Consider the following 23,989-nt stretch of genomic DNA (forward strand, 5'->3'; position numbering starts at 1 on the left):
ATTATAGGGGGACTGTATATAGTTGTTATAGGGGACTGTATATAGTTATTATAGGGGGATGTATATAGTTATTATATGGGAGCTGTATATAATTATTATAGGGGGACTGCATATAGTTATTATAGGGAGACTGTATATAGTTATCATAGGGGGACTCTATATAGTTATTATAGGGGGCTGCTATATAGTTGTTATAGGGTGACTGTATATAGTTATTAGGGGGACTTTATATAGTTATTATAGGGGACTGTATATAGTTATTATAGGGGGTGTGTATATAGTTGTTATAGGGGGACTGTATTAAGTTATAGGGGGACTGTATATAGTTATTATAGGGGGACTGTATATAGTTATTATAGGGGGACTATGTAGTTATAGGGGGTGTGTATAAAGTTGTTATAGGGGGACTGTATATAGTAATTGCTGGGGGAGCTGTATACAGTGATTGCTGGGGGAGCTGTATATAGTGATTTCTGGGGGAGCTGTATACAGTGATTGCTGGGGGAGCTGTATACAGTGATTGTTGGGGAGGCTGTATATGGTTATTGCTGTTCCCTGTCTGGACTACATTCAATGGGGGGCCTCCACCATATTTTGCGCCCAGGGGCCCCCACCAACCTTAATCTGACCCTTTGTGCATTACATAATTATCTTGCCTTGTGTTCTTCAGCAAGTCTCCCTGCACATGAGACAGAAAGTTTATGCAGTGCACATGTCTCCCCTACCAAGCGTAGAGGCTATAAATCAAATGCAAAACATACATCATTGTTTTAGGTATATATATATATAAAAAATGTTTTAATTGCAATTGGGGAAGGGGGAATGGGGGGGTTGAGGATGGAGGAATGTGGGGGGGGGGGGTTGAGGGGAGGGGAGAATGGGGGGTTGAGGGGGTGGGGAATTGGGGGGTGAGAGGGTGTGGGGGAGCTTTTTCACTGCTTGCCTGTGGCAGCAGAATTGTGAGGTGCACCGCTGGTTACTTGTGCTCCTCTGGCAGCAGCTGAGTGGTGGTAAAGGTGTATATTGCTGCTGCCTCTCTTTCAATTTTGGTGTTTTGCCCCTGAAAACAAAAGATGAATATTAATATACAGATTTTGATAAATTACAATGTGCCTACTAATAGATCTCTCATCAATCTCCTATTATTTCTATATCCTTTCCTATTGAGATATCAATTAGAATCTTCTCTAAGGTCAGTACAGAGGAGGAGACATGTGGCTGCTACCAGCGAGACTTCTCAAAGTAGCTCACATGCAGGGTCGGCTCCAGGTACCAATAGGCCCCTGGGCGACAGAGCCTCAGTGGGCCCCTTTGTAGTGACCTCATGTGGCGGCACTAAAAATTCAGAAACTAAAACAGTCTCCTGTTCCCTAAAATATTGCCAAAAGCCCCCTCATGGTTATTTTATGTACAGCCCCCCTCACCCCCATGGATCCCTTATGTCCACAGCCTTATGTAGGCCCCCCAGCAGCCCTGGGCCCCGGCACTTGCCTGGGTATATGCCCAGTGCTGGTGCCGGCCCTACTCACATGTTTAGAGCATAGTCTGACTCTGTAGATAAGGAGAATAATGCTATTAATGTCTAGCCCTATAAATGACCAAATTCTAATTAGTAACCTAAATCCCTGCTAAATAAAATCTAAATTATAACTCAAAGTATATATAAAAAAAATAATAAGTACTTACTCTGTGAGATGGGGGGGCGACTATAACAATCTTTCTGAAGGAAGCCCGGGAAAATGTTGGCTTTGGTGCCGGCTCACTGGGACGAGGAGGGACTGATGTTATTGTTAGTCCTGGAAAAGAGACACTCTATAAGAATAGCTGCTCATTCCATGGTCATTGATTCTTCATTATTCCAGCCTAGAGCTGGAGACCCATAAAATATTAGGAACTGTTTTTGTAAAGTAGCTCCAGTGAGATTTCCAGAGATTATAGGATAAAAGAACTTACTGTGAAAAAGAAGGAGAAGTCTACATCCTTGTATTTGTTCTCACAAGTATATGGATTTGCCTCCTCTTCTTCCTCGTTTTCTCCTATAAAAAATGAGTTACATATATACATTTATTTACATAATTTACACATTTTACATATAAACAATAAATGAGATATATACGCATTCATGGCGGCAGGTATTAAACTTACGTGGCGGCTTGTGGGGCTTGGCTTATAGAATCGGCGGCTTATAATAGTAGCCGGGAAATCATCTATCACGGAGGTGACGGGTGACAGACGGTGGCCTTGCCAGTTGTTGATGCTCACTTCTGGGGTGGCATATTGATGTCTGTTGAACAGAACACATAAAATACACTTTAATTAACTACGTCCCTGACAGTAAGGACTTCACAGAAGACTGGAGAACACATAACTATAGACGTTATAAGAGGTTTCATTTCTGGGCTTTTTTGCCTTTTTAGCCCATTTCCTGCATATGCTAAAAATCATATTAAAAAAGTCATAAAAAAGAACTTACTGATTGCGATCAGAGGCACAGTTTTAGGAAGAGGTGTTTTTTCTATATCTGTGAAAAATGGAAATTTTGCTCAAATTTTAGAAAATTCTCAATTTTCCAAGTGATTTTTTTCTTTTCCTGGTCATTGACATGGACAGGTATATACTAGCGCTATATCAGAGATAATGGCCCCATTTATATAAAAAAGTCATAATAACTTACCGATGGTCAGAGATCGAGATGAAATAGGAGGGGGCAGAGGCGAATGAGTAGAAGGTGTTTCTACTTCTTCTGTAAAAGAGACACAATGTATTAGAACAGGGTTTGAGAAATGAAAAATTGGGAAATTTCATAGAAAGTAGTCAAAAACAGAGACGAAATCCATGAATGTGGCATCTATGGGCAGTGGGACAGATTTATCAAACTGTTTAGGACACAATTGTGTAATTTTCTGCACCAAAAAAACCTGAGTGCACCATATTTATCAAGGGTTTTAGACCGTTTTACATCTAGTCCAACAAAAAAGGGCTGCGGCTTAACAAAAGTTTTGGCAGTGAAGTGAATGGAGACCATACAGGTGCACGGCTGAATCTCAATTTATTCGTTTAATAATTACATCAATCAGTATCTTCCTCATTATGGAGCCTGGGGAGATTATGGGGCAGATTTACTTACCCGGTCCATTCGCGATCCAGCGGCGCATTCTGTGTGGAGGATTCGGATCTTCTGGCGATTCACTAAGGCAGTTCCTCCGACGTCCACCAGGTGTCGCTGCTACGCTGAGTGCAGGTAAGCGCGTGTCCAACGACCCTTTTTTTTTAAAAATGCGGCGGTTTCTCCGAATCCGTCGTGTTTTCGTTCAGCCATGCCCCCCCGATTTCCGTAGCGTGCACGCTGGCGCCGATGCGCCACAATCCGATCGCGTGCGCCAAAAATCCGGGGCAATTCATGGAAAATTGGAGCAAAACTGAAAAATTCGGGTAACTCGCCGTAAAACCGCGATTCGGACCCTTAGTAAATGACCCCCTATGTGTCTTGAGAAAGGTGAAGATCACATAATTGGGAAGGGAAAACCCATATAAAAGTCACATCATCAAGAAACCCCATCACCAGACCCAAGGTCAGAGGAGGTGACCTCTTCTTCAGGACTGATCTTAGTTGAATAGGGGGAAGGAGGTCTTGGTTTTTATGAGGTTGTACTTACCAATCACCTGAGTGGTTTCCTGTTTAATTTGGCCCGTCTCTACGTCATCCTGGCTTTTTTTCCTCTCCTTGAGTCTTTAGAATTGCAAAAATAAAAGTTAAACATATTAATAAGTAAAACAGCAAAATGTAATAAAGCCTCACTTGTTTTATTCATGTTATGTATTTATATCTAAAAAACATTGTCCAATTGGCATATATGACAACCAGTAGTTATATCATGATATATCTTAAGCCCAGTGTTATGTTAGCATCGGAAGCGGGGCTGGTGCTAACTAACATCCTTTGCCCAGCAACTGACCTATATAATCTCTTGTTTCCTATAAACACTTGGGGGGAAACACCACAAAGAGAATATACAGCAACTGCCATATATCTGCATTAAATTCTACACAATGAGCTCCCCCTAGTGGTGGCAACAGACAGCCTGATTTACCATTTAAGGCATATATGTGACTGTGTAGAGGTGAATTATCATTGTATGTATTCTAGTTTTCTCATGTAAATGCACTAATTTATATACCCTATTTATATATATTATATACCCTATTTATATCTATGTGCCCCAGTAGTCAATAAAAAAAATTAAAGTTCACAATACTTACTTTTTCCGAACAAAATATATGATGGCACAAATCATGGAGAGGGAGACAATGATGGAGATCACAACTATTAAGCTTATTTTGGTGTTAAATAACTCCTTAACCATAGATGTTATGGCTTTGAAGCTGCTTACTAGCGTGAAGGTGTAAGTGAATAACTTCTTCAATATAATTGAAGTGGCTCCACTACTCTTCTCCACTAGAAAAGAAAAAAAAAAGAAATTATCAGTAAATTAGGTAAAATTATGTATTTTCTGAGATGATAATAGGAACCAGGATGAAGGACCCAATATGAGAGTCATGGGGGAGGAGTTATTACTGCATTAGGTGGAGCCTGGCTCACATAAATAAGCAGCCCAGGCACTAACCCCACCAGGTCATATACAATATTTCCCACCCATTTACATGGACAGGTATATACTACCATTATATTCAGAGGTAACGGCCCAAATGTATATTATAAAGCCATAAGAACTTACTGATTTTGGTCGGGTGCAGTGATTTAGAAGGAGGTGCCAGAAGCCGAGGTGAATGAGAAGGTCTTTCTCCTTTTCCTGTAAAAGAGACAAAATCTATTAGAACAGCTGTGGATTTTATTCCACCATTAGCCTAAGGGTTTGAGAAATGTAAAAATCGGGAGATCTCATAGAAAGTAATTGGGCCTATGATGGACAAGTGTGGATGATCGGCATTTAATATTCTACATATTGTGTCATTAAGTGTCATTATTATTGGTTTTACGCTTTTGGATACTACAATATAGGCAGGTGATTTTGAGACTAGTTTTCTTGTAACACAATATACTTCTAGGTAGTTTATACATTTGGGTGATATCTTTTGCTTTATTTATGAAAAATTTAAATTTGGCTAAAATTTTGGAAAATTCTCAATTTTTCAGGTGAATTTTTCTTTTCCTGGTCGTTTATATGGACATAGATATATACTGGAACTATATCAGAGATAATGGACCACATTTATATTAATAAAAGTCATAAGAACTTACTGATGGAGATCGGAGGCCGAGATGCAGAAGGCAATGGCTGAGGCCGAGGTGAAGGAGTAGAAGGTGTTTCTCCTTCTTCTGTAAAAGAGACAAAATCTATTAGAACAGCTGTAGATTCTATTCCACCGTTAGCTTAAGGGTTCAAGAAATGTAAGATTGGGAGATTTCATAGAAAGGACACGTGTGACAATTGTGGTGCAGACACTTCTTAAATACCTGTTAAAGCAGTTTGCACCTAAAAGAACGTGAAAAGTCCGACAGAAAACTGGCGCAAGTACCTTAGTAAATGTGCCCCAATACACTTCCAGGTAGTTTATAAAATTGGGTAATATATATTTTGTGTTTACTTATGAAAAATGGAAATTTTGATCAAATTTTAGAAAATTCTCAATTTTCCAAGTGATTTTTTTCTTTTCCTGGTCATTGACATGGACAGGTATATACTAGCACTATATCAGAGATAATGGACCACATTTATATAAAAAAGTCATAATAACTTACCAATGGTCAGGGACCGAGATGAAGTAGGAGGGGGCAGAGGCCGAGGTGGATGAGTAGAAGGTGTTTCTACTTCTTCTGTAAAAGAGACACAATTTATTAGAACGGCTGTAGATTCTATTCCACTGTTAGCTTAAGGGTTTGAGAAATGTAAAATTGGAAGATCTCATAGAAAGCAATTGGGCCTATGATGGATAAGTGTGGATGATCGGCATTTAATATTCTAAATATTTAACCCTTTGCCACCAAAGCTCCTTTTTACCTTCCTGACCAGGCCTTATTTTTGTTAGGCTACATTCACACGGACGTATGAAAACGGCCGTATCCGTACCGTACCGTACCGTTTTTTTACGGGTTACATACGGCCACATTCATTTCAATGGACAATACGTCTGACCATTTATATTGCCGTTGTAGACTCCGTTCCGTACCGTACCGTATACTGGCCGTATAAAAATATAGAGCATGTCCTATTTTCTCCCGTATTTCAGTTCCGTATGCCCTAGAAGTCTATGGGGACGTATAAAATACGGGTTAAATCATAAGGTCGTGTGAATGTTGCCTTAGTCTGACATGTGTCACTATAATTGGTTTTACCCTTTTGGATACTTTAACATAGGCAGGTGATTTTGAGACTATTTTTTAGTAACACAATATACTTCAAGGTAGTTTATAAATTTGGGTGATATCTTGTGCATTTATTTATGAAAAATAAAAAATTTGGCTCAAATTTCGGAAAATTCTCAATTTTCCAATACAATATTCCTTTTCCTGGTCATTGACATGGACAGTTATATACTAGCGCTATATTAGAGATAATGGCCCACATTTATATAAAAAAAGTCATAATAACTTACCGACTGTGATCGGAGGCTGAGATGGTGGCAGGTGCCTATGTGAAGGAGTAGAAGGTGTTTCTCCTTCCCCTTTTCCTGTAAAAGAGACAAAATCTATAAGAACGGCTATAGATTCTATTCCACCGTTAGTCTAAGGCTACATTCACACTGCCGTATGGGGGACGTATATACGGCCGACGTATATACGGCCGATATATACGTTTCCACAGACGGCAATGGACGCCTCTTGATGTATCGGGGCGGGAGACTGCAAAGTGTTTATCCTACGCCAGGCCCTGCCTAGAAAAAGACGCAGCCGCCGACTTTTCACGTATGAAAAGTCGCCGGCAGCAGCAAGTGCGCAGGCGCGGGGACAGTAACGCCCCACGCTGGCCCACTCCGTCAATTTTCCAATCAAATCTTTCTTTTCCTGGTCATTGCCATGGACAGGTATATACTAGCGCTATATTAGAGATAATGGCCTACATTTATATAAAAAGGTCATAAGAACTTACCGACTGTGATCGGAGGCTGAGATGTAGAAGGCGATGACAGATGCCTATGTGAAGGAGTAGAAGGTGTTTCTCCTTTTCCTGTGAAAGAGACAAAATCTATTAGAACGGCTGTAGATTCCATTCCAACGTTAGCCTAAGGGTGCGGAAAATGAAAAATCAGGAGATTTCATAGAAAGTAATTGGGCAATGATGGATAAGTGTGGATGATCGGCATTTAATATTCTACATATTTAAACCTTTGCTGAAGAACCCCCTTTTCACCTTCCTGACCTTATTTTTCTTAAGCTGGCATGTGTCACAATGATTGGTTTTACCCTTTTGGATACTTTAACATAGGCAGGTGATTTTGAGACTGTTTACTAGTAAAACAATATACTTCAAGGTAGTTTATAAATTTGGGTGATATCTTTTGCGTGTATTTATGAAAAATTGACATTTGGCTCAAATTTTGGAAAATTCGCAATTTTTCAATTGAAATTTTCTTTTCCTGGTCATTGACATGGACAGGTATATACTAGCGCTATATTAGAGATAATGGCCCACATTTATATAAAAAGGTCATAATAACTTACCGACTGTGATCGGAGGCTGAGATGTAGAAGGCGATGACAGAAGCCTATGTGAAGGAGTAGAAGGTGTTTCTCCTTTTCCTGTAAAAGAGACAAAATCTATTAGAACGGCTGTAGATTCTATTCCACCGTTAGCCTAAGGATTTGAGAAATGTAAAATCGGGCGATCTCATAGAAAGTAATTGGGCCATGATGTGGCTCAGTGGTTAGCATTACAGCCTTGCAGCGCTGGGGACCTGGGTTCAAGTCCCAGGGTCAATATCTGCAAAGAGTTTCCTCCGGGTCCTCCAGTTTCCTCCCAAACTCCAAAACATACTGGTAGGTTAATTAGATTGTGAGTCCCCTTGGGGACAGGGACTGATTTAGCAAACTCTGTGCAGCGCAGCGTGATCTGTGTGCACTATATAAATAAAGGAAAAACTTACCGATGGTGGTCGGAGGCTGAGATGTAGAATGAGGTAGCAGAGGCCTATGTGAAGGAGTAGAAGGTGTTTCTCCTTTCCCTGTAAAAGAGTCAAAATCTATTAGATCCTGTAGAATCTATTCTGCCGTTTGAGAAATGTAAAATTGGGAGTTTTCATAGAAAGTAATCTTCAGATACAGAGGCAATATTTATCGAGACATCTTTGGACATTGGGACAGATTTATCAATCTGTATAGACTGCACCAGTTTTGATAAATGTGGGCCAATATACTACAGGGGGCTGGCAGGCCATATACTACAGGGGGCTGGCAGGCCATATACTACAGGGGGCTGGCAGGCTATATACTACAGGGGGCTGGCAGGGTATATACTACAAGGGTTAGCAGACTATATACTTCAGAGGGCTGGCAGGCTATATACTGCAGGGGGCTGGCTGGCTATATTCTACAGGGGGCTGACTGGCTATATACTACAGGGGGCTGACTGGCTATATACTACAGGGGGCTGACTGGCTATATACTACAGGGGGCTGACTGGCTATATACTACAGGGGGCTGACTGGCTATATACTACAGGGGGCTAGCTGGCTATATACTACAGGGGGCTGGAAGGCTATATACTACAGGGGGCTGGAAGGCTATATACTACAGGGGGATGGCAGGCTATATACTACAGGGGGATGGCAGGCTATATACTACAGGGGGATGGCAGGCTATATACTACAGGGGGATGGCAGGCTATATACTACAGGGGGATGGCAGGCTATATACTACAGGGGGAAGGCAGGCTATATACTACAGGGGGAAGGCAGGCTATATACTACAGGGGCTGGCAGGCTATATACTGGAGAAGCTGTGACCAATGCATTTGCCACCCTCAGGTTATACTCGAGTCAATAGGTTTTTCCAGCTTTTTGAGTTAAAATTGGGGGTCTCGGCTTATACTCGGGTCGGCTTATACTCGAGTATATACGGGAATACTGCTTTAAAGTGACCATATAGCATTCAGACAGGAGATCCATATAGACATGGAAATTCAGCGCTAATCAGAAGCTGTGAAATAGATAATGAGGGATCGGTCGCCTCTCCTGACTGGTCTGTTTTAGTAAATACTTGTAATTAATTGTGCAGCAAAATCTAACTAATATTGTGTAGTGATGATATTCCCATCAAAATTCAGTATACATCTGGTAAAACAATTCATGATCATATTTGCGGATATGGGCACCAGCCGCAGATGCCCGGAGGATGTTAACAATAAGAAAGATTCTTAACAACATATCGCCTAGAGCTAACGCTAAATGTATGTGCACGAAGCGAGCTTCTCCAAGAGGCTGAGCCTCCCTCACTGTGACACATTTAATATCTTTCTAAGTGGGTGGGACTGAACATATTTATTCTGATTTGGTTGGCATTAGGTGGTTGTGGCTCTATCATTTTACTATTGATTGGTTGTTTTTTTGTGGGCGTGACTATGATATCTTGCTTTATGTAAGTAATACAGGGCAATTAATATGGATATTTAATTGATATACATGATGGTTATGAGATTCCAGATGCTGATAAGAGACATGGACAGGTATATACTACCACTATATCAGAGATGATGGCCCACATTTATATAAAAATAGAACTTACTGATGGTGGTCGGAGGCCGAGATGCAGAAGGCGATGACAGATGCCTATGTGAAGGAGTAGAAGGTGTTACTCCTTTTCCTGTAAAAGAGACAAAATCTTTTAGAACAGCTGTAGATTCCATTCCATTGTTAGCCTAAGAGTTTGAGAAATGTAAAATTGGGAGATTTAATAGAATGTAATTGGGATAATTGGCATTTATTGTTCTACATATTTAACCCTTTGTTATCTGAAGCTACTTTTCACCTTACTGACCAGGCCTTTTTTTTAAGCTGACATGTGCCACTATAATTGGTTTTACCTTTTGGATACTTTAACATCGGCAGGTGATTTTGTGACTATTTTCTAGTAACACCATATACTTCCAGGTAGTTTATAAATGTGGATGATATATTTTGTGTTTATTTATGAAAAATTAAAAAATTGGACAACATTTTGGAAAATTCTCCAATTTTCCAAGTGCATTTTTCTGTTCCTGGTCATTGCCATGGACAGGTGTATACTATCACTATATCAGAGATAATGGACCACATTTACATACAAAAGTCATAAGAACTTACCGATGATCGGAGGCCGAGATGTAGGAGGTGACAGAGGCCGAGGTGAAGGAGTAGAAGGTGCTATTCCTTTTCCTGTAAAAGAGACAAAATCTATTAGAACAGCTGCAGATTCTATTCCACCTATAACCTAAGGCTACATTCCCACGAGCGTATTGCCCGCCGGGCCGTAGCTGGGTGGGCATACGTTCAGCGCATTGAAGGGCTGACCCCTCCCCTCTCCATCGAGATACATGGCACCGAAAAACAGGGAAAGACATGTCCTATCTTTTCCCTGTGTACAGAGTTGTATGGTGCCACACGTGTGCCCGTTGCCAGCCATTGCCGAGCCTATGGGGGATGTATGTACGTCCGCAGACTTGCGGCTATACATACGCCCATCTAGGTTGTGTGAATACAGTCAAAGGGTTTGAGAAATTAAAAATTGGGCAATTTCATAAAAAGTAATTGGCCAATGATGGACAAGTGTGGATGATCCGCATTTAATATTGTACATATTTAACTTTTTGCCATTGAAGCTCCTTTTCACCTTCCTGACCAGGCCTTATTTTTGTTAATCTGACAAGTGTCACAACAATTGGTTTTACTCTTTTGTATACTACAATATAGGAAGGTGATTTTGAGACTAGTTTTCTAGTAAAACAATATACTTCCAGGTAGTTTATAAAATTGGGTGATATTTTATGCATTTATTTATGAAAAATTTAAATTTGGCTCAAATTTTAGAAAACTCTAAATTTTCAAAGTGACTTTTTCTTTCCCTGGTCTATTAGAACAGCTGTAGATTATCTTCCACTGTTAGCCTAAAGGGTTTGAGAAATGTAAAATTGGGAGATTTCACAGAAAGTAATTTTCAGAAACAGAGACAACATTTATTGAGACATCGATGGGCAGTGGGACAGATTTATCAACCCGTTTAGGACACAATAGTATAGGCTGCACTAGTTTTGATAAGTCTGGGCCAATAAATCTAATAATACTGCTATAAAGTGACCATATAGCACTCAGACAGGAGGTTCATATAGACTCGCTGCAGACTATACATGGGAATACAGCGCTGATCAGAAGCAGTACAGTAAGGAAACCTCTCAGGGTGACATCACTCAAGATTTAGTGACATCACAACTGGATTCTAACACCATTGTGACATCATCACCTGGGGCTGCACAATTCCACTTGTGATGTCACAATGTAGTCCTCGGAACTGTCACTAAGCATGAAGCAACGACATCTGTCTCAGGATATTTCCTTCTATCATTAGTCTTATCTCTAGTGCATTAATGCTAATATGATATGCACCAGGATGAAAGATTCCATGCCAGAGTCATGGAGGAGGAGTAGTTAATTTTATAGGTGGAGCCTGACTGGGATTAGTAAGTAGCCCTCGCACTAACCCCACCAGCTCATATACTATATTACCCACCCATCCTCCAGTGCTCTCTGCAGTGGACAGGTATATACTATCACCATATCTGGTAAATGGCCCACATTTATAAAAAAATATATATATATATTTTCTAGTAACACCATATACTTCCAGGTAGTTTATAAATGTGGATGATATATTTTGTGTTTATTTATGAAAAATAAAAATTTGGATAACATTTTGAAAAATTCTCAATTTTCCAAGTGCATTTTTCTGTTCCTGGTCATTGACATGGACAGGTATATACTATCACTATATCAGAGATAGTGGACCACATTTACATACAAAAGTCATGACTTTTGTAAGTACTTACCGATTGTCGGAGGCCGAGATGTGGGAGGGGGCAGGGGCCGACGTGAAGGAGTAGAAGGTGCTATTCCTTTTCCTGTAAAAGAGACAAAATGTATTAGAACGGATGTAGATTCTATTCCACCGTTAGCCTAAGGGTTTGAGAAATGCAAAATAGGGAAATTTCATAGAAAGTAATTGGGCAATGATGGATAATTGTGGATGACCGTAATTTAATATTCTACATATTTAACCATTTGCCACTGAAGCTCCTTTTCACCTTTGGAAAAATGAAAATTGGGCTCAAATTTTGAAAAATTCTCAATTTTCCAAGTGAATTTTTCTCTTCCTGGTCATTGACATGGACAAATATATACTATCACTATAATGGAGATAATGGCCCACACTTCTATAAAAAGGTCATAAGAACTTACCGATGGTCGGAGGCCGAGATGTAGGAGGTGGCAGCGGCCGACGTAAAGGAGTAGAAGGTCCTATTCCTTTTTTTGCTGTAAAAGAGACAAAATCTATTAGAACAGCTGTAGATTACCTTCCACTGTTAGTCTAAGGGTTTAAGAAATGTAAAATTGGGAAATTTCATAGAAAAATAGAGACAAAATCTATGAGACATCTATGGGCAGTAGGACAGATTTTTAGGACACAACTGTCCAGAGTTACCAGAGTCTTGGCTCTAAAACATTGATGCTAATATGATAGTAACCAGGATGAAAGATTCCATACAAGAGTCATGGGGGAGGAGTAGTTCATTCCATAGGTGGAGCCTGACTGGGATAAGTAAGTAGCCCTGGTACTGACCTCACCAGCTCATATACTATATTACCCACCCATCCTCCAGTGCTCTCTGCAGTGGACAGGTACATACTACCACTATATCAGAGGTAATGGCCCACATTTCTATAAAAAAAAAGTCATAAGAACTTACTGATGATCGGAGGCCGAGTTGTAGGAGGGGGCAAGGGCCGAGGTGAAGGAGTAGAAGGTGCTATTCCTTTTCCTGTAAAAGAGACAAAATCTATTAGAACAGCTGTAGATTATCTACCACCGTTCGCCTAAGGTTTTAAGAAATGTAAAATTGGGTAATTTCATAGAAAGTAATTTTCAAAAAACAGAGACAAAATCTATGAGACATCGATGGGCAGTGGGACAGATTTATCAACCTGTTTAGGACACAATTGTCCAGACTCGCTGCAGACTATATATACATGGGAATATATGAGAAGCAGTGAAATACATGACAATTAGGGATCCGTCTTCTCTCCTGACTTATCGCATTTCCATAAAATAACAATTGTGCAGAAAAATCAAACTAATATTGTGTACTTATGATATTCCAATCAAAATTCAGTATATATCTGGAAAAAAACTTACCGGCTTTGGTCACCGCTTTATGATCATATTTGCGGGTAGGGGCACCAGTGGCTGATGCCAGGAGGATGATAAGAATCAGAAAGACTCTTAACAACATATTGCCTGGAGCTATCGCTAAAAGTGTGTGCACACAGTGAGCTTCTCCAAGAGAATGAGCCTCCCTCACTGTGACATCACCTTTAATACCTTACTAAGTGGGCGGGGCTTAACATCTTCATTCTGATTGGTCGGCTTTAAGTGGGTGTGGCTCTACCATCTTACTGTGGGCGGGGCTATGATATCTTGCTTTCTATTGGGATCTTTCAGGCAGGTGGGGCTTTGGTAATTTGCTTCTGGTTTGTCAATTTTCCATTCCTTGATGCTGATAGGCCAAAATCTGTCCACAAGTAGTATTGCTACTGGACTGCAATGGCGTGATATTACAAAGTAGGCCACAGGAACACTTCTTAAAATGAAGCAGAACCTTCCAAAAATGTTTATTTTACTGATATCACTAGGACATTAACCAGAATGCTGGCTACATTTTATCAATGATGAATAAGAAAATGTTTTTGGTCGTCTCCAACAACAAAAATTAAGGGCTATATTTAACCAGTTTTCTGTCTGACTTCTTCTTCTGCTTGCACGTGTATTTAAGAAGTGTCCGAGGCACATTTGTCCATAGTGCGGCTGCACTATACTCGACAGGACACAAATTTAAGCACTGAAATGGGGTGTTCTGGTTCACAGTCAGAGGAGAAACACATTTATCATGCAGTGTCCGACAGAAGTGTGTCACACGCCGCCCCACGTTAAAGGTGCACCAAAAAAAGTTGGCGCACTATGTCGGAGCAGTGCTAGATTCAAGAAGAACGGCTGCCACAATTCATGAATGTGGCGCACCTTCACACTACACAAGCAAGTGTGTTAATTGTAAACCAACTGAAAAAATTAGATTTTTACCAACTCCAACTACTAAAAGTTTAATTTGATCAAAATTTTTTTAGTCATGTTTTTAAAGTGATATTTTGAACACTGGAAAGAATATTTACATTTCCATTGCTGTAAATTATATAAGCCAAAAAACAAAAAACTGGGAAAAACACCTAGGGAGGCACCTCTATGCACTTTACCCTTGCACACACTATGACGTCACCAGCCATGGGGGGAGAACTGGAGGTTAACCCCTTAAGGACACAGGGTTTTTTCGCTCATTTCTCGCTCTCCACCTTCACACAGAGCTGTGTGAGGGCTTATTTTGTGGATAACAAATTTTACTTTCCTGTAATGTTATTTATTTTAACATGCCATGTACTGCGAAGCTGAAAAAAAATTCCAAATGTGGAAACATTTTTTAAAAAACGCACGTTCTTGTGGGCTAAGTTTTTACGACTTTGACTGTGCACTCAAAATAACACCTCAGCTTTAGTCTTTGGTTCGGTGTGATTGCGGTGATACCAAATTTATATAGGTTTTATTGTGTTTTAATACATTTTCAAAAATTAAACGAATGTGTAAAAAAAAAAAAAACATTTTTGCCATCTTCTGAAGCTAATAACTTTTTCATACTTTTGCGCATGGAGCTGTGTGAGGTGTCATTTTTTTGTGAAATGAGCCGAGCTTTACATTGTTACCATTTTTAGGTCTGTGTGACATTTTGATCATTTTTTATTCCATTTTTTATGTGATGTAAAAAGGTGTAAAAGTCGCATTTCGGACATTTGGGCGCCATTTCCCGCCTCGGAGGTCACCGCCGGCCGTAACCGTTTTATATTTTGATAGATCGGGCATTTTGAAACGCGGCGATACCTAATGTGTCTGTGATTTTTACTGTTTATTATGTTTTATATCAGTTCTAGCGAAAGGGGGGTGATTTGAATTTTTAATATTTTAGAAATTTTTTTTTATTTTTGAAACTTTTTTTTTCTTTTTTTTCCCACTATTTCTTAGACCATCTCGGGTACATTAACCCTAGATGGTCAGATCGCTCCTACCATATACTGCAATACTTCTGTATTGCAATATATGGCATTTTTGCAGCTCATTCATTACAATGAGCCACTGGCTCATTGTAACGTATCTGCAGATGCCAGATAGCCTCGGGTCAAACGAAAACCCGAGGCTACCATGGCAACCGATCGCCACCCCCTGATGACGTTCGGGGGCGCGGTGATTGGAATAAAGATGGCAGCGCCCGCGCGCCGCCGTCTTTTAAATGCCGCCGGCGACTTTGCGAAACGGTTAATGGTGAATGGTGAATGGAACCACACAATCACAGCATATAGTACGTATAGTATACAGTAAGTGACAATATTGTGTGAAGAAACAAGTAATTGTTGTAGATCCAAACTCCTCATTGACTCCTTCATCAGAGGGTCAAGCAGTAGTTTTCTCTGGAATGCATGTCAAATGGATCGCTGGGTTCAAGACCCCCCCCCATCCGTTTTTTATGTAACTAATACAATTCTGCTGGATTCTAACACCATTGTGACATCATAATTAAAAACAGATTAAATGACATATAGGGGCTGTGAGACACTGAAGGGGTTAACTGTGGATGGGCGGTATGTTTCCCCTAGGTTTTGCTTCTATGCAAGGCCTTAGTGCTGAGGTGGGTTTGTCCAGCACCTTGGACACAGGTGATGGGAGCAGCCTAATTAGCCTGGATAAAAGGACTCAGCAGAGCTGAGTGGGTTGTCTCTCTGTGGAAGGAGGCTGAGAGGACACAGCTCTGACCTGTGTGTCTGGAGCAGCCACGTGATTTTTGTTTAGCGTGAGTTAGTGGACTCATTGTATAGTTAGCACCCTGACGGGTAGGTTTTCTTTTGTTTATTTAAATACCTGTATGTAAAGGCTGGTTTTATTTTGCTGCAATAAACGCAGGCGAGACCTGTTTGGACTGTATCCTGGTGTCCCTGTCTTGAAACTGCATCCTAGCACCCCGCTCCCACGGTCTCTACTGGGCCAAATCCCCACATATGGTGCTTCGGATTGCGGGCAGTTCAAAAGACATACACCCGACAAGCTCGCTACATCCTGCAACATTGCATGGCCTGGGTGAAAGCAGCAGGCAAAGTGCAGGATAAAGCCAAGATGGAGGACTTTATTAAAGCCATGCTCCTGCAACAGGAGGAGAGATCCCGCCAGCAGCAGGAGGAGGCCAGAGCTAATCGGCAGCAGCAGCAGGAAGAGTCCCTGGCTAATCGGCAGCTGCAGCAAGCCATGATCCAGCAGCAGGAGGAGAGGCACCGCCAGCAGCAAGCCATGTTTCAGCTGCAGGAGGAGAGGTCCCGCCAGCAGCAGGAAGAATCCCGAGCCATGTTCCAGCTGTTGATGGAGAAGTTTTCTGGCATGATGGCAGCACCGCAGGCGACGACTGCTGAGGGGTCCCGTACTGGTCTGCAGGGGTACCCGGTGGTCCAGCATTCCGCACGGGCTGCGGTACAGAAGGCCTTGCAAAAAATGGCGACGACCGACGACGTGGAGGCTTATCTCACGGTGTTCGAACGAATAGCTGAGCGAGAGGAGTTACCGGCTGAGCAGTGGGCAGATGTCCTGGCACCGTTCCTGACCGGCGAGTCGCAGAAGGCTTACTACGACCTAAGTGAGACGGAGGCCCGTAAGTACCCCCAGCTAAAGGCGGAGATTCTGGCTCGTCTTGGGGTCACCGTTCAAGTCCGCTCCAGCCGGGTCCACCAGTGGGCTTACTCAGAAAAGTTACCCCCACGCTCCCAAATGCATGACCTGATCCATCTGGTCCGGAAGTGGCTGCAACCAGAGGACTGCACCCCCGCACAGATGGTAGAGAGAGTGGTCCTCGACAAATTCACCCGTTCTCTGCCCTCTCGGCTCCAGCGGTGGGTTGGGCAGGCCGGCCCCACAAAAGCTGAGGATCTTGTGTCCCTTGTAGAGAGGTATCGGGCTACGGAGGACCTTCTACTTACCTCTCCCTCATGAAGCAGTGCCAGTGACAGGGTCACCAAACCAGCCGGTAAGACTGCTACTGCGGAAAAGGGGAGACATGTCAGGTTGGGAGGGGGTTCATTGGGGGGCGTGGATACCCAGAAACCCAGTGAGGCTCGTGACAGAGGTCATGGCCGTATCCAGTGCTGGCGGTGTCATGAAATGGGCCATATTGCTGCCAACTGTCCACTGTCAGTGGAGCCAATGGACTGCAGCCAGGCCCGGCGAGTGTCGCTGTTTGCCCGACCGGTTCTGTCGGCGGAGTCAGTCACGGATGCAGAACCCCAAGTATGCATGGTCACAATCGGTGGTCACACAGTGGAAGCCTTGCTAGACTCCGGGAGTCTGGTCACCCTGGTGCGGGGAACTTTGGTTGACCCTGGACTGTACAGCGGGCGGAAAGTGGGAGTGTTATGTATACATGGGGACACTCGCGAATATCCCACTGCCGTCATCAACCTACATACCCCTTATGGTTCTGTTACCCATGAAGTGGGGGTGGTGGGGACCCTTTTCCATGAGGCTATTATCGGCAGAGACTTACCCGTGTTTTGGGACCTCTGGAGCCGAAGACCCACCTCAGGAACTGTTGCAGACAATGGACATCAGGTATGTCCGGCCTTGGCCCCCGAACCCTTTGAGGCCGATGTACACACACCAGCAGTAGGGGTGACCCCATGTGATGAATTTTCTCCCCTAGAGGTTCTTGCTGGTGAGGTCGAGGGCCACGAGGAGGTGGCCGACATGCTGGACCTTGAGATTTCCCGGGACAATTTTGGGGCTGCACAGCTACAGGACCCTACCTTGGTTAAAGCACGAGAGAATGTCAAGGTGATAAATGGGGTACTCCAAATACCAGGGGCTGATAAAATATACCCCCGAATGGTGATTATTGGGGAACTGTTGTACAGGGTCGACCAGATACGGGGTGAGGAGGTTGAGCAACTTGTAGTACCCCAATCTCACCGTAGGTTGGTGCTAGAGTTGGCACACAAACATGTGCTGGGAGGGCACTTAGGTGCTGAGAAGACCCGAGAGAGGATCCTGCAGCGGTTTTTCTGGCCCGGGGTTTGGGAGGAGGTAACCCGGTATTGTAGCTCCTGCCCTGAGTGTCAACTTACTGCCCCGGTCTCCCACTTCAGGAGTCCTTTGGTTCCGCTTCCGATCATAGAAGTGCCCTTTGAACGGATTGCAATGGATCTGGTTGGCCCCATAGTCAAGTCCTCCAGGGGGCACCAATACATCCTAGTTATCCTGGACTACGCTACGCGGTATCCCGAGGCGATTCCACTAAGGAACACCTCCTCCAAAACTATTGCTAGGGAGCTGTTCCAGGTGTTCTCACGCACAGGCCTCCCCAAGGAAATCTTGACTGACCAAGGTACCCCATTCATGTCTAGGGTAATGAAGGAGATGTGCAAGTTACTACGGGTAAAACAGCTCCGCACCTCTGTGTATCATCCTCAGACAGATGGTCTGGTCGAGAGGTTTAATAAGACCTTGAAGGGGATGCTTAAGAGGGTGGTCAGCAAAGATGGGAAGGACTGGGACTGTTTGTTGCCCTATTTGATGTTTGCCATACGTGAAGTTCCCCAGTCCTCCACGGGTTTCTCACCCTTTGAGCTGTTATATGGCCGTTCCCCACGTGGGCTTTTGGATGTAGCCAAGGAGACCTGGGAACAGGAGAGGACCCCCCACCGTAGTGTGATAGAACACGTCTCCCTTATGCAGGACCGCATAGCGGCGGTAATGCCCCTTGTAAGGGAACACATGACAAGGGCACAAGAGGCCCAGTCTAGGGTCTACAATAGGACAGCCAGACTCAGGACCTTTAACCCAGGTGACAGAGTGCTAGTTCTAGTGCCCACCGTGGAGAGCAAATTCTTGGCCAAATGGCAAGGGCCATATGAGGTCATGGAGAGAGTGGGGAAGGTAACCTACAGGGTATCTCAGCCGGGGAGGAGGAAACCCGAACAGATATACCACGTGAACCTCCTAAAGCCATGGAGGGAAAGAGAGTCCCTGATGGCCATGGGAGTAGAGAAGGCGTCTGTCTCCAAGAAGGGGACACCGGAGGTAGGTGTACCCGTTGCCAAGGTGCCTGAAGTACGGATCTCGGAGTCCCTCTCCAGGGCCCAGATTCAGGAAGCGAAGGAGTTTGTGCTCCGAAATATGGATGTGTTCTCTAAGTTACCGGGACGTACTTCAGTCATCAAGCATGACATCATAACCGAACCCCACATCCGGGTACACCAAAAACCTTATCGGGTCCCTGAAGCGCGCCGGCTTGCCATAGCCGAAGAAGTCAGGCAGATGTTAGACCTGGGGGTTATCGAGGAGTCTAAAAGTGACTGGTCGAGTCCTATTGTGTTGATTCCTAAACCGGATGGTTCCCTACGGTTCTGCAATGATTTTAGGAAGTTGAACGAGGTGTCCAAGTTTGATTCCTATCCCATGCCCAGGGTTGACGAGTTGATAGAACGACTTGGACAGGCTAGGTTCTTCTCCACCCTTGACCTGACGAAAGGGTATTGGCAGGTACCCCTGACTGACAGGGCTAAAGAGAAGACCGCTTTTGTTACCCCTGATGGGCTTTTTCAGTACGTGGTACTCCCCTTTGGGCTACATGGGGCTCCCGCCACATTCCAGAGGTTAATGGATCTCGTGCTAAAACCTCACCGGAGTTATGCCTCGGCCTACTTGGATGACATTATAGTCTATAGTAACGACTGGGAGAGTCATCTGGCCAAAGTACAAACAGTGGTAGACTCCCTGAGGGCGGCAGGGCTGACAGCGAACCCCCAAAAGTGTGCACTGGGACTGGAAGAGGCCCGTTACCTGGGGTACCGTATTGGGCGAGGGGTCATCAAACCCCAAGTAAACAAAGTAGAGGCGATCCAGCAGTGGCCACGACCTTTGACCAAGAAGCAAGTGAGGGCTTTTTTGGGCATAGTGGGCTATTATCGCCAATTTATCCCCGACTTTGCGACAATAGCGGCACCTCTGACTGACCTGACTAAGGGTAGCAGGGCGGTGATGGTAAAGTGGAGTGAAGAGGCTGAGGGGGCGTTTCAGCGACTTAAGACGGTTTTGTGCGAGGGACCGGTACTGATCACCCCTAACTTCACCAAGACCTTTGTTGTGCAGACTGACGCTTCTGACGTGGGCTTGGGGGCTGTCCTGTCCCAAGTAGTGGAGGGTGAGGAGCATCCTGTAACGTTCCTGAGCCGCAAGCTCACACCTCCTGAAAAGAACTATAGTATAGTTGAGAGGGAGTGCTTGGCGATCAAATGGGCTCTGGAATCCCTGAAGTATTATTTGGTAGGGCGGCAGTTTACACTGGTGACCGATCACTCTCCCCTAACCTGGATGAGTCAGGCCAAGGAGAGGAACGCCAGGGTCACAAGGTGGTTCCTAATGCTCCAGAATTTTAAATTCACGGTGGAACATCGAGCAGGAAAATTGCATGGGAATGCCGATGCCCTGTCTCGTACCCACTGTCTAATGGCCAAAAGTGTTCGCCCCCACAGGGTCAAACAGAGGGGGAGGGTATGTGAGACACTGAAGGGGTTAACTGTGGATGGGCGGTATGTTTCCCCTAGGTTTTGCTTCTATGCAAGGCCTTAGTGCTGAGGTGGGTTTGTCCAGCACCTTGGACACAGGTGATGGGAGCAGCCTAATTAGCCTGGATAAAAGGACTCAGCAGAGCTGAGTGGGTTGTCTCTCTGTGGAAGGAGGCTGAGAGGACACAGCTCTGACCTGTGTGTCTGGAGCAGCCACGTGATTTTTGTTTAGCGTGAGTTAGTGGACTCATTGTATAGTTAGCACCCTGACGGGTAGGTTTTCTTTTGTTTATTTAAATACCTGTATGTAAAGGCTGGTTTTATTTTGCTGCAATAAACGCAGGCGAGACCTGTTTGGACTGTATCCTGGTGTCCCTGTCTTGAAACTGCATCCTAGCACCCCGCTCCCACGGTCTCTACTGGGCCAAATCCCCACAGGGCTTATTAACTACGCGGCCGCACTTTCGTTGGATTTGCGCTGCTGAGACAGGGATTTAACTGGGGATTGTGTCGCATGCGATCAGATTGTGGCGCAGCTGCACTGTCTTTCATGCAACATAAATCGGGGTGCGGGTCGTCGGACGATCTGACTGATTATTTTTTATTGAATAACCTTTTTTTTTTACTTTTTTACTGTTTCCACCATGGGACATGAACAAGCAATCATCTGATTGCTTATTCATGATAATACTCTGCAATACTGATGTATTGCAGGGTATTAGCAGTGTCAGCCTATGCACATGCTTAGGCTGACACTGTGCCTTTAAGATGACATCAGAAACGCCATCTTTCAGGCAGTTTTTACAGGCAGCTCTGGGGTCCTGATCGGACCCCAGGGTTGCCATAGCAACGATCGGCGCCCCCCTGAAAACGGCGCGGTGGGGCTAATCTTGGGGAAAAGACAAGACAGGCAAGTTAAATGCAGCGGTTGCACTGACCGCGTCATTTAACTGGTTAGACACTGGGGAGTCGGCTATCAGTCACAGCCGCACCCCGTGTTTCCCCGATGCCGCTTCGGCTCAGATCTTGAGCTGAACCGGCATCAACTCAGCGTCCGATATATAGGACGCAGAGCGCTAAGGGATTAAAAACAGAATGTAACATCTGTGCCAAAGTCCTTCTTTGTCTGTATAGTGCGACTTAGGTGCCATTAATTTCCCTTTGTGTTTTGTGAGTCTGAACTGTGGCTTAGGCTGCTGCTGTGTTGTGATTAATTGAAATACAAGCAACTCTCTGCAGCCCAGCCCTGTACAGCTAAAGTTACTCGAGTGATGGACGGCTGATCCAGTCAGCTCCTGGAGGCATGTCCAGGAACTCCTTTCTATATCTGCTCAGTCGCATAACTCCTCGCTAGTTCTGCTACTTTACTTGTACCTTTCCCTATTGCCGGTTGTTATTGCTTTGCATTTCGATGTATACGACCTCTGCTACGTTACTTGACCTTTTTCTCGTGATTCAATTCTGTACCTTTTGGCATGTTGCTTGCTCCCTGCAATAAATAAAGTTTAGAATTTTAAGGTGCATGCATGGAATCTGTTTTTTCTTTTTGAAGTGTATGATAATCCGTTGCACCACCATGTTGTGCATAATAGTCTCCACCCTTAGTTAGATTCCTTCCAGTAAAGCAGATATGATTTGATACAAGCTAAGGGACAGTGCCAGTCCTATTTTGATATATTTGGTGGTAATATTATCGGGTTGGGGGCCCACTTGGGTGGATTTTATCCTCCCCCCATGCTGAAACCCCCCAATTTATACAAAATGTTTCCCTCAGGCTCATTTACATACAGTCTTTCCTCCTGGTGGTAGATGCCCTATTAAGATTTAGCTCCCACAACTCTTGAGACATTTATATAAGTAAGAAGGAAGAAGTAAGAAGGACTTTGCCCCTTTTCGATGCCCATTATCCTGAGACAACCTCTGTAATGTATTTCAATAATCCATATAAAACTTCACAGTACTCCTTAAGACACATAGGGGGAGATTTACTTACCCGGTCCAGCGGCGCGTTCTCCGTCGAGGATTCGGGTCTGCCGGGATTCACTAAGGTAGTGCGCCCGATGTCCAGAAAGTGTCGCTGCTGCACTGAAGTTCGCCAGAGTTCACTGGAGTTCACCATCCGTTGCTGGGCGCAGGTAAACGCGTGTCAAGCGACATATATTTTTTTTAAATTCTGTGTTTTTTCCAAATCCGTTGGGTTTTCCTACAGCCACGCCCCCCCGGTTTCCATCACGTGCATGCCGGCGCCGATACACCACAATCCGATCGCGTGCGCCAAAAACCCGTGGCAAATGGGACAAATTTGGGAAATCCGACGAAGAAAAGCGATTCGGACCCTTAGTAAATGACCCCCATAATGGCAATAGAGGTCAGGTAAGGTACAGATGAAAAGAAAACAAGCAGAACACTTCAATAATCAAACATATTAAAAAAACATTTTTTTTTTCAATGAGACATAAAATTAGAAAAATGGATGTCAGATTTCATCCAAATATCAATTACTTTTCTTTGTATATTCTGAATAGTGTTCGCAACATTGAAAGGCACATAAGAGCAAAGTTAGGAGTAGGAGGTAGAGAGAGAGGGAATGGTAACACTTTGCAGTTCCCAAGCTGTCAGCCGCTCTTGTAATTAATGTCTTAAGTCTCATTCAGAAGACTAATTTTGTACATTCACACTGTGGGAGAAATTGGCGAGAGCTGTGACAAGTACATACTGTAAGTCATGCTAAAGCCCCATAATAAAAAGTACCGCCTAACCTTCCTATGTAGCGTGCGCTACAGATGAGTAACCCGTATGTCTAATCTATATGGAATACATTTATAGAAGATCAGGAAGGAAATGTCTATCCTTTCCAAAATCTTGTATAAATTTAAAGTCACAATATATTTTGGGACAGATGCTTCTCAAATTAACTTTGTGCATATGTTGGATTGAAGCGTGGGCTCATTTATGAATCTTATTTTACAGTCATTTCAATCAATTTGGGTTTCATGAAAAAATGTTAAAATACACTTATTAAAATAGTCTTGTTTTACAACATGCAGCCCCCTGCTGGTTCAGTGTCTGTGCATAAGGTACAAAAGGT

At 43.6% G+C, this 23,989-nt stretch overlaps 1 protein-coding gene and 1 long non-coding RNA gene across 4 annotated transcripts in view; one reads left to right on the forward strand and one right to left on the reverse strand.

Moving 5' to 3' along the window:
- Positions 1–23,989, forward strand: part of LOC140134272 (uncharacterized) — a 38,790-nt gene that overhangs the window by 9,636 nt on the left and 5,165 nt on the right. The window lies entirely within an intron of this gene.
- LOC140134271 (uncharacterized) lies at positions 910–13,534 on the reverse strand. 3 transcript variants are annotated; one of them, XR_011856173.1, is made up of 15 exons: positions 13,397–13,534; positions 12,951–13,022; positions 12,442–12,516; positions 12,033–12,104; positions 10,297–10,368; positions 9,740–9,817; positions 4,737–4,811; positions 4,261–4,456; positions 3,657–3,730; positions 2,675–2,740; positions 2,474–2,521; positions 2,146–2,284; positions 1,954–2,036; positions 1,687–1,796; positions 910–1,060 (listed from the first exon to the last, which is right to left on the reverse strand). XR_011856173.1 is itself a non-coding variant. In XM_072154850.1 (12 exons), the coding sequence occupies exons 1-12, from the start codon at positions 13,491–13,493 to the stop codon at positions 2,259–2,261; spliced, it is 954 nt and encodes a 317-aa protein (XP_072010951.1). In that variant the 5' UTR covers positions 13,494–13,534; the 3' UTR covers positions 2,145–2,258. The 3 variants fall into 3 exon arrangements, 1 of the variants encoding a protein (XP_072010951.1); XR_011856172.1 differs by having other exon boundaries at positions 2,675–2,743; XM_072154850.1 differs by lacking the exons at positions 910–1,060; positions 1,687–1,796; positions 1,954–2,036 and having other exon boundaries at positions 2,145–2,284; positions 2,675–2,743.

The sequence above is a fragment of the Engystomops pustulosus genome, chromosome 5 (genome assembly GCF_040894005.1).
Source record: "Engystomops pustulosus chromosome 5, aEngPut4.maternal, whole genome shotgun sequence".
NCBI lineage: Eukaryota > Metazoa > Chordata > Amphibia > Anura > Leptodactylidae > Engystomops > Engystomops pustulosus.

Coding starts and splice junctions, on each gene's coding strand:
- LOC140134271 (XM_072154850.1), bottom strand. CDS start 13,493: ATGTTGTTAAGAGTCTTTCTGATTCTTATCATCCTCCTGGCATCAGCC. Junction 10,369..12,032: donor ATCTCGGCCTCCGACAATCG/GTAAGTACTTAC, acceptor TCTCTTTTACAG/GAAAAGGAATAGCACCTTCT. Junction 4,457..4,736: donor ACTGCACCCGACCAAAATCA/GTAAGTTCTTAT, acceptor TTTCTTTTCTAG/TGGAGAAGAGTAGTGGAGCC.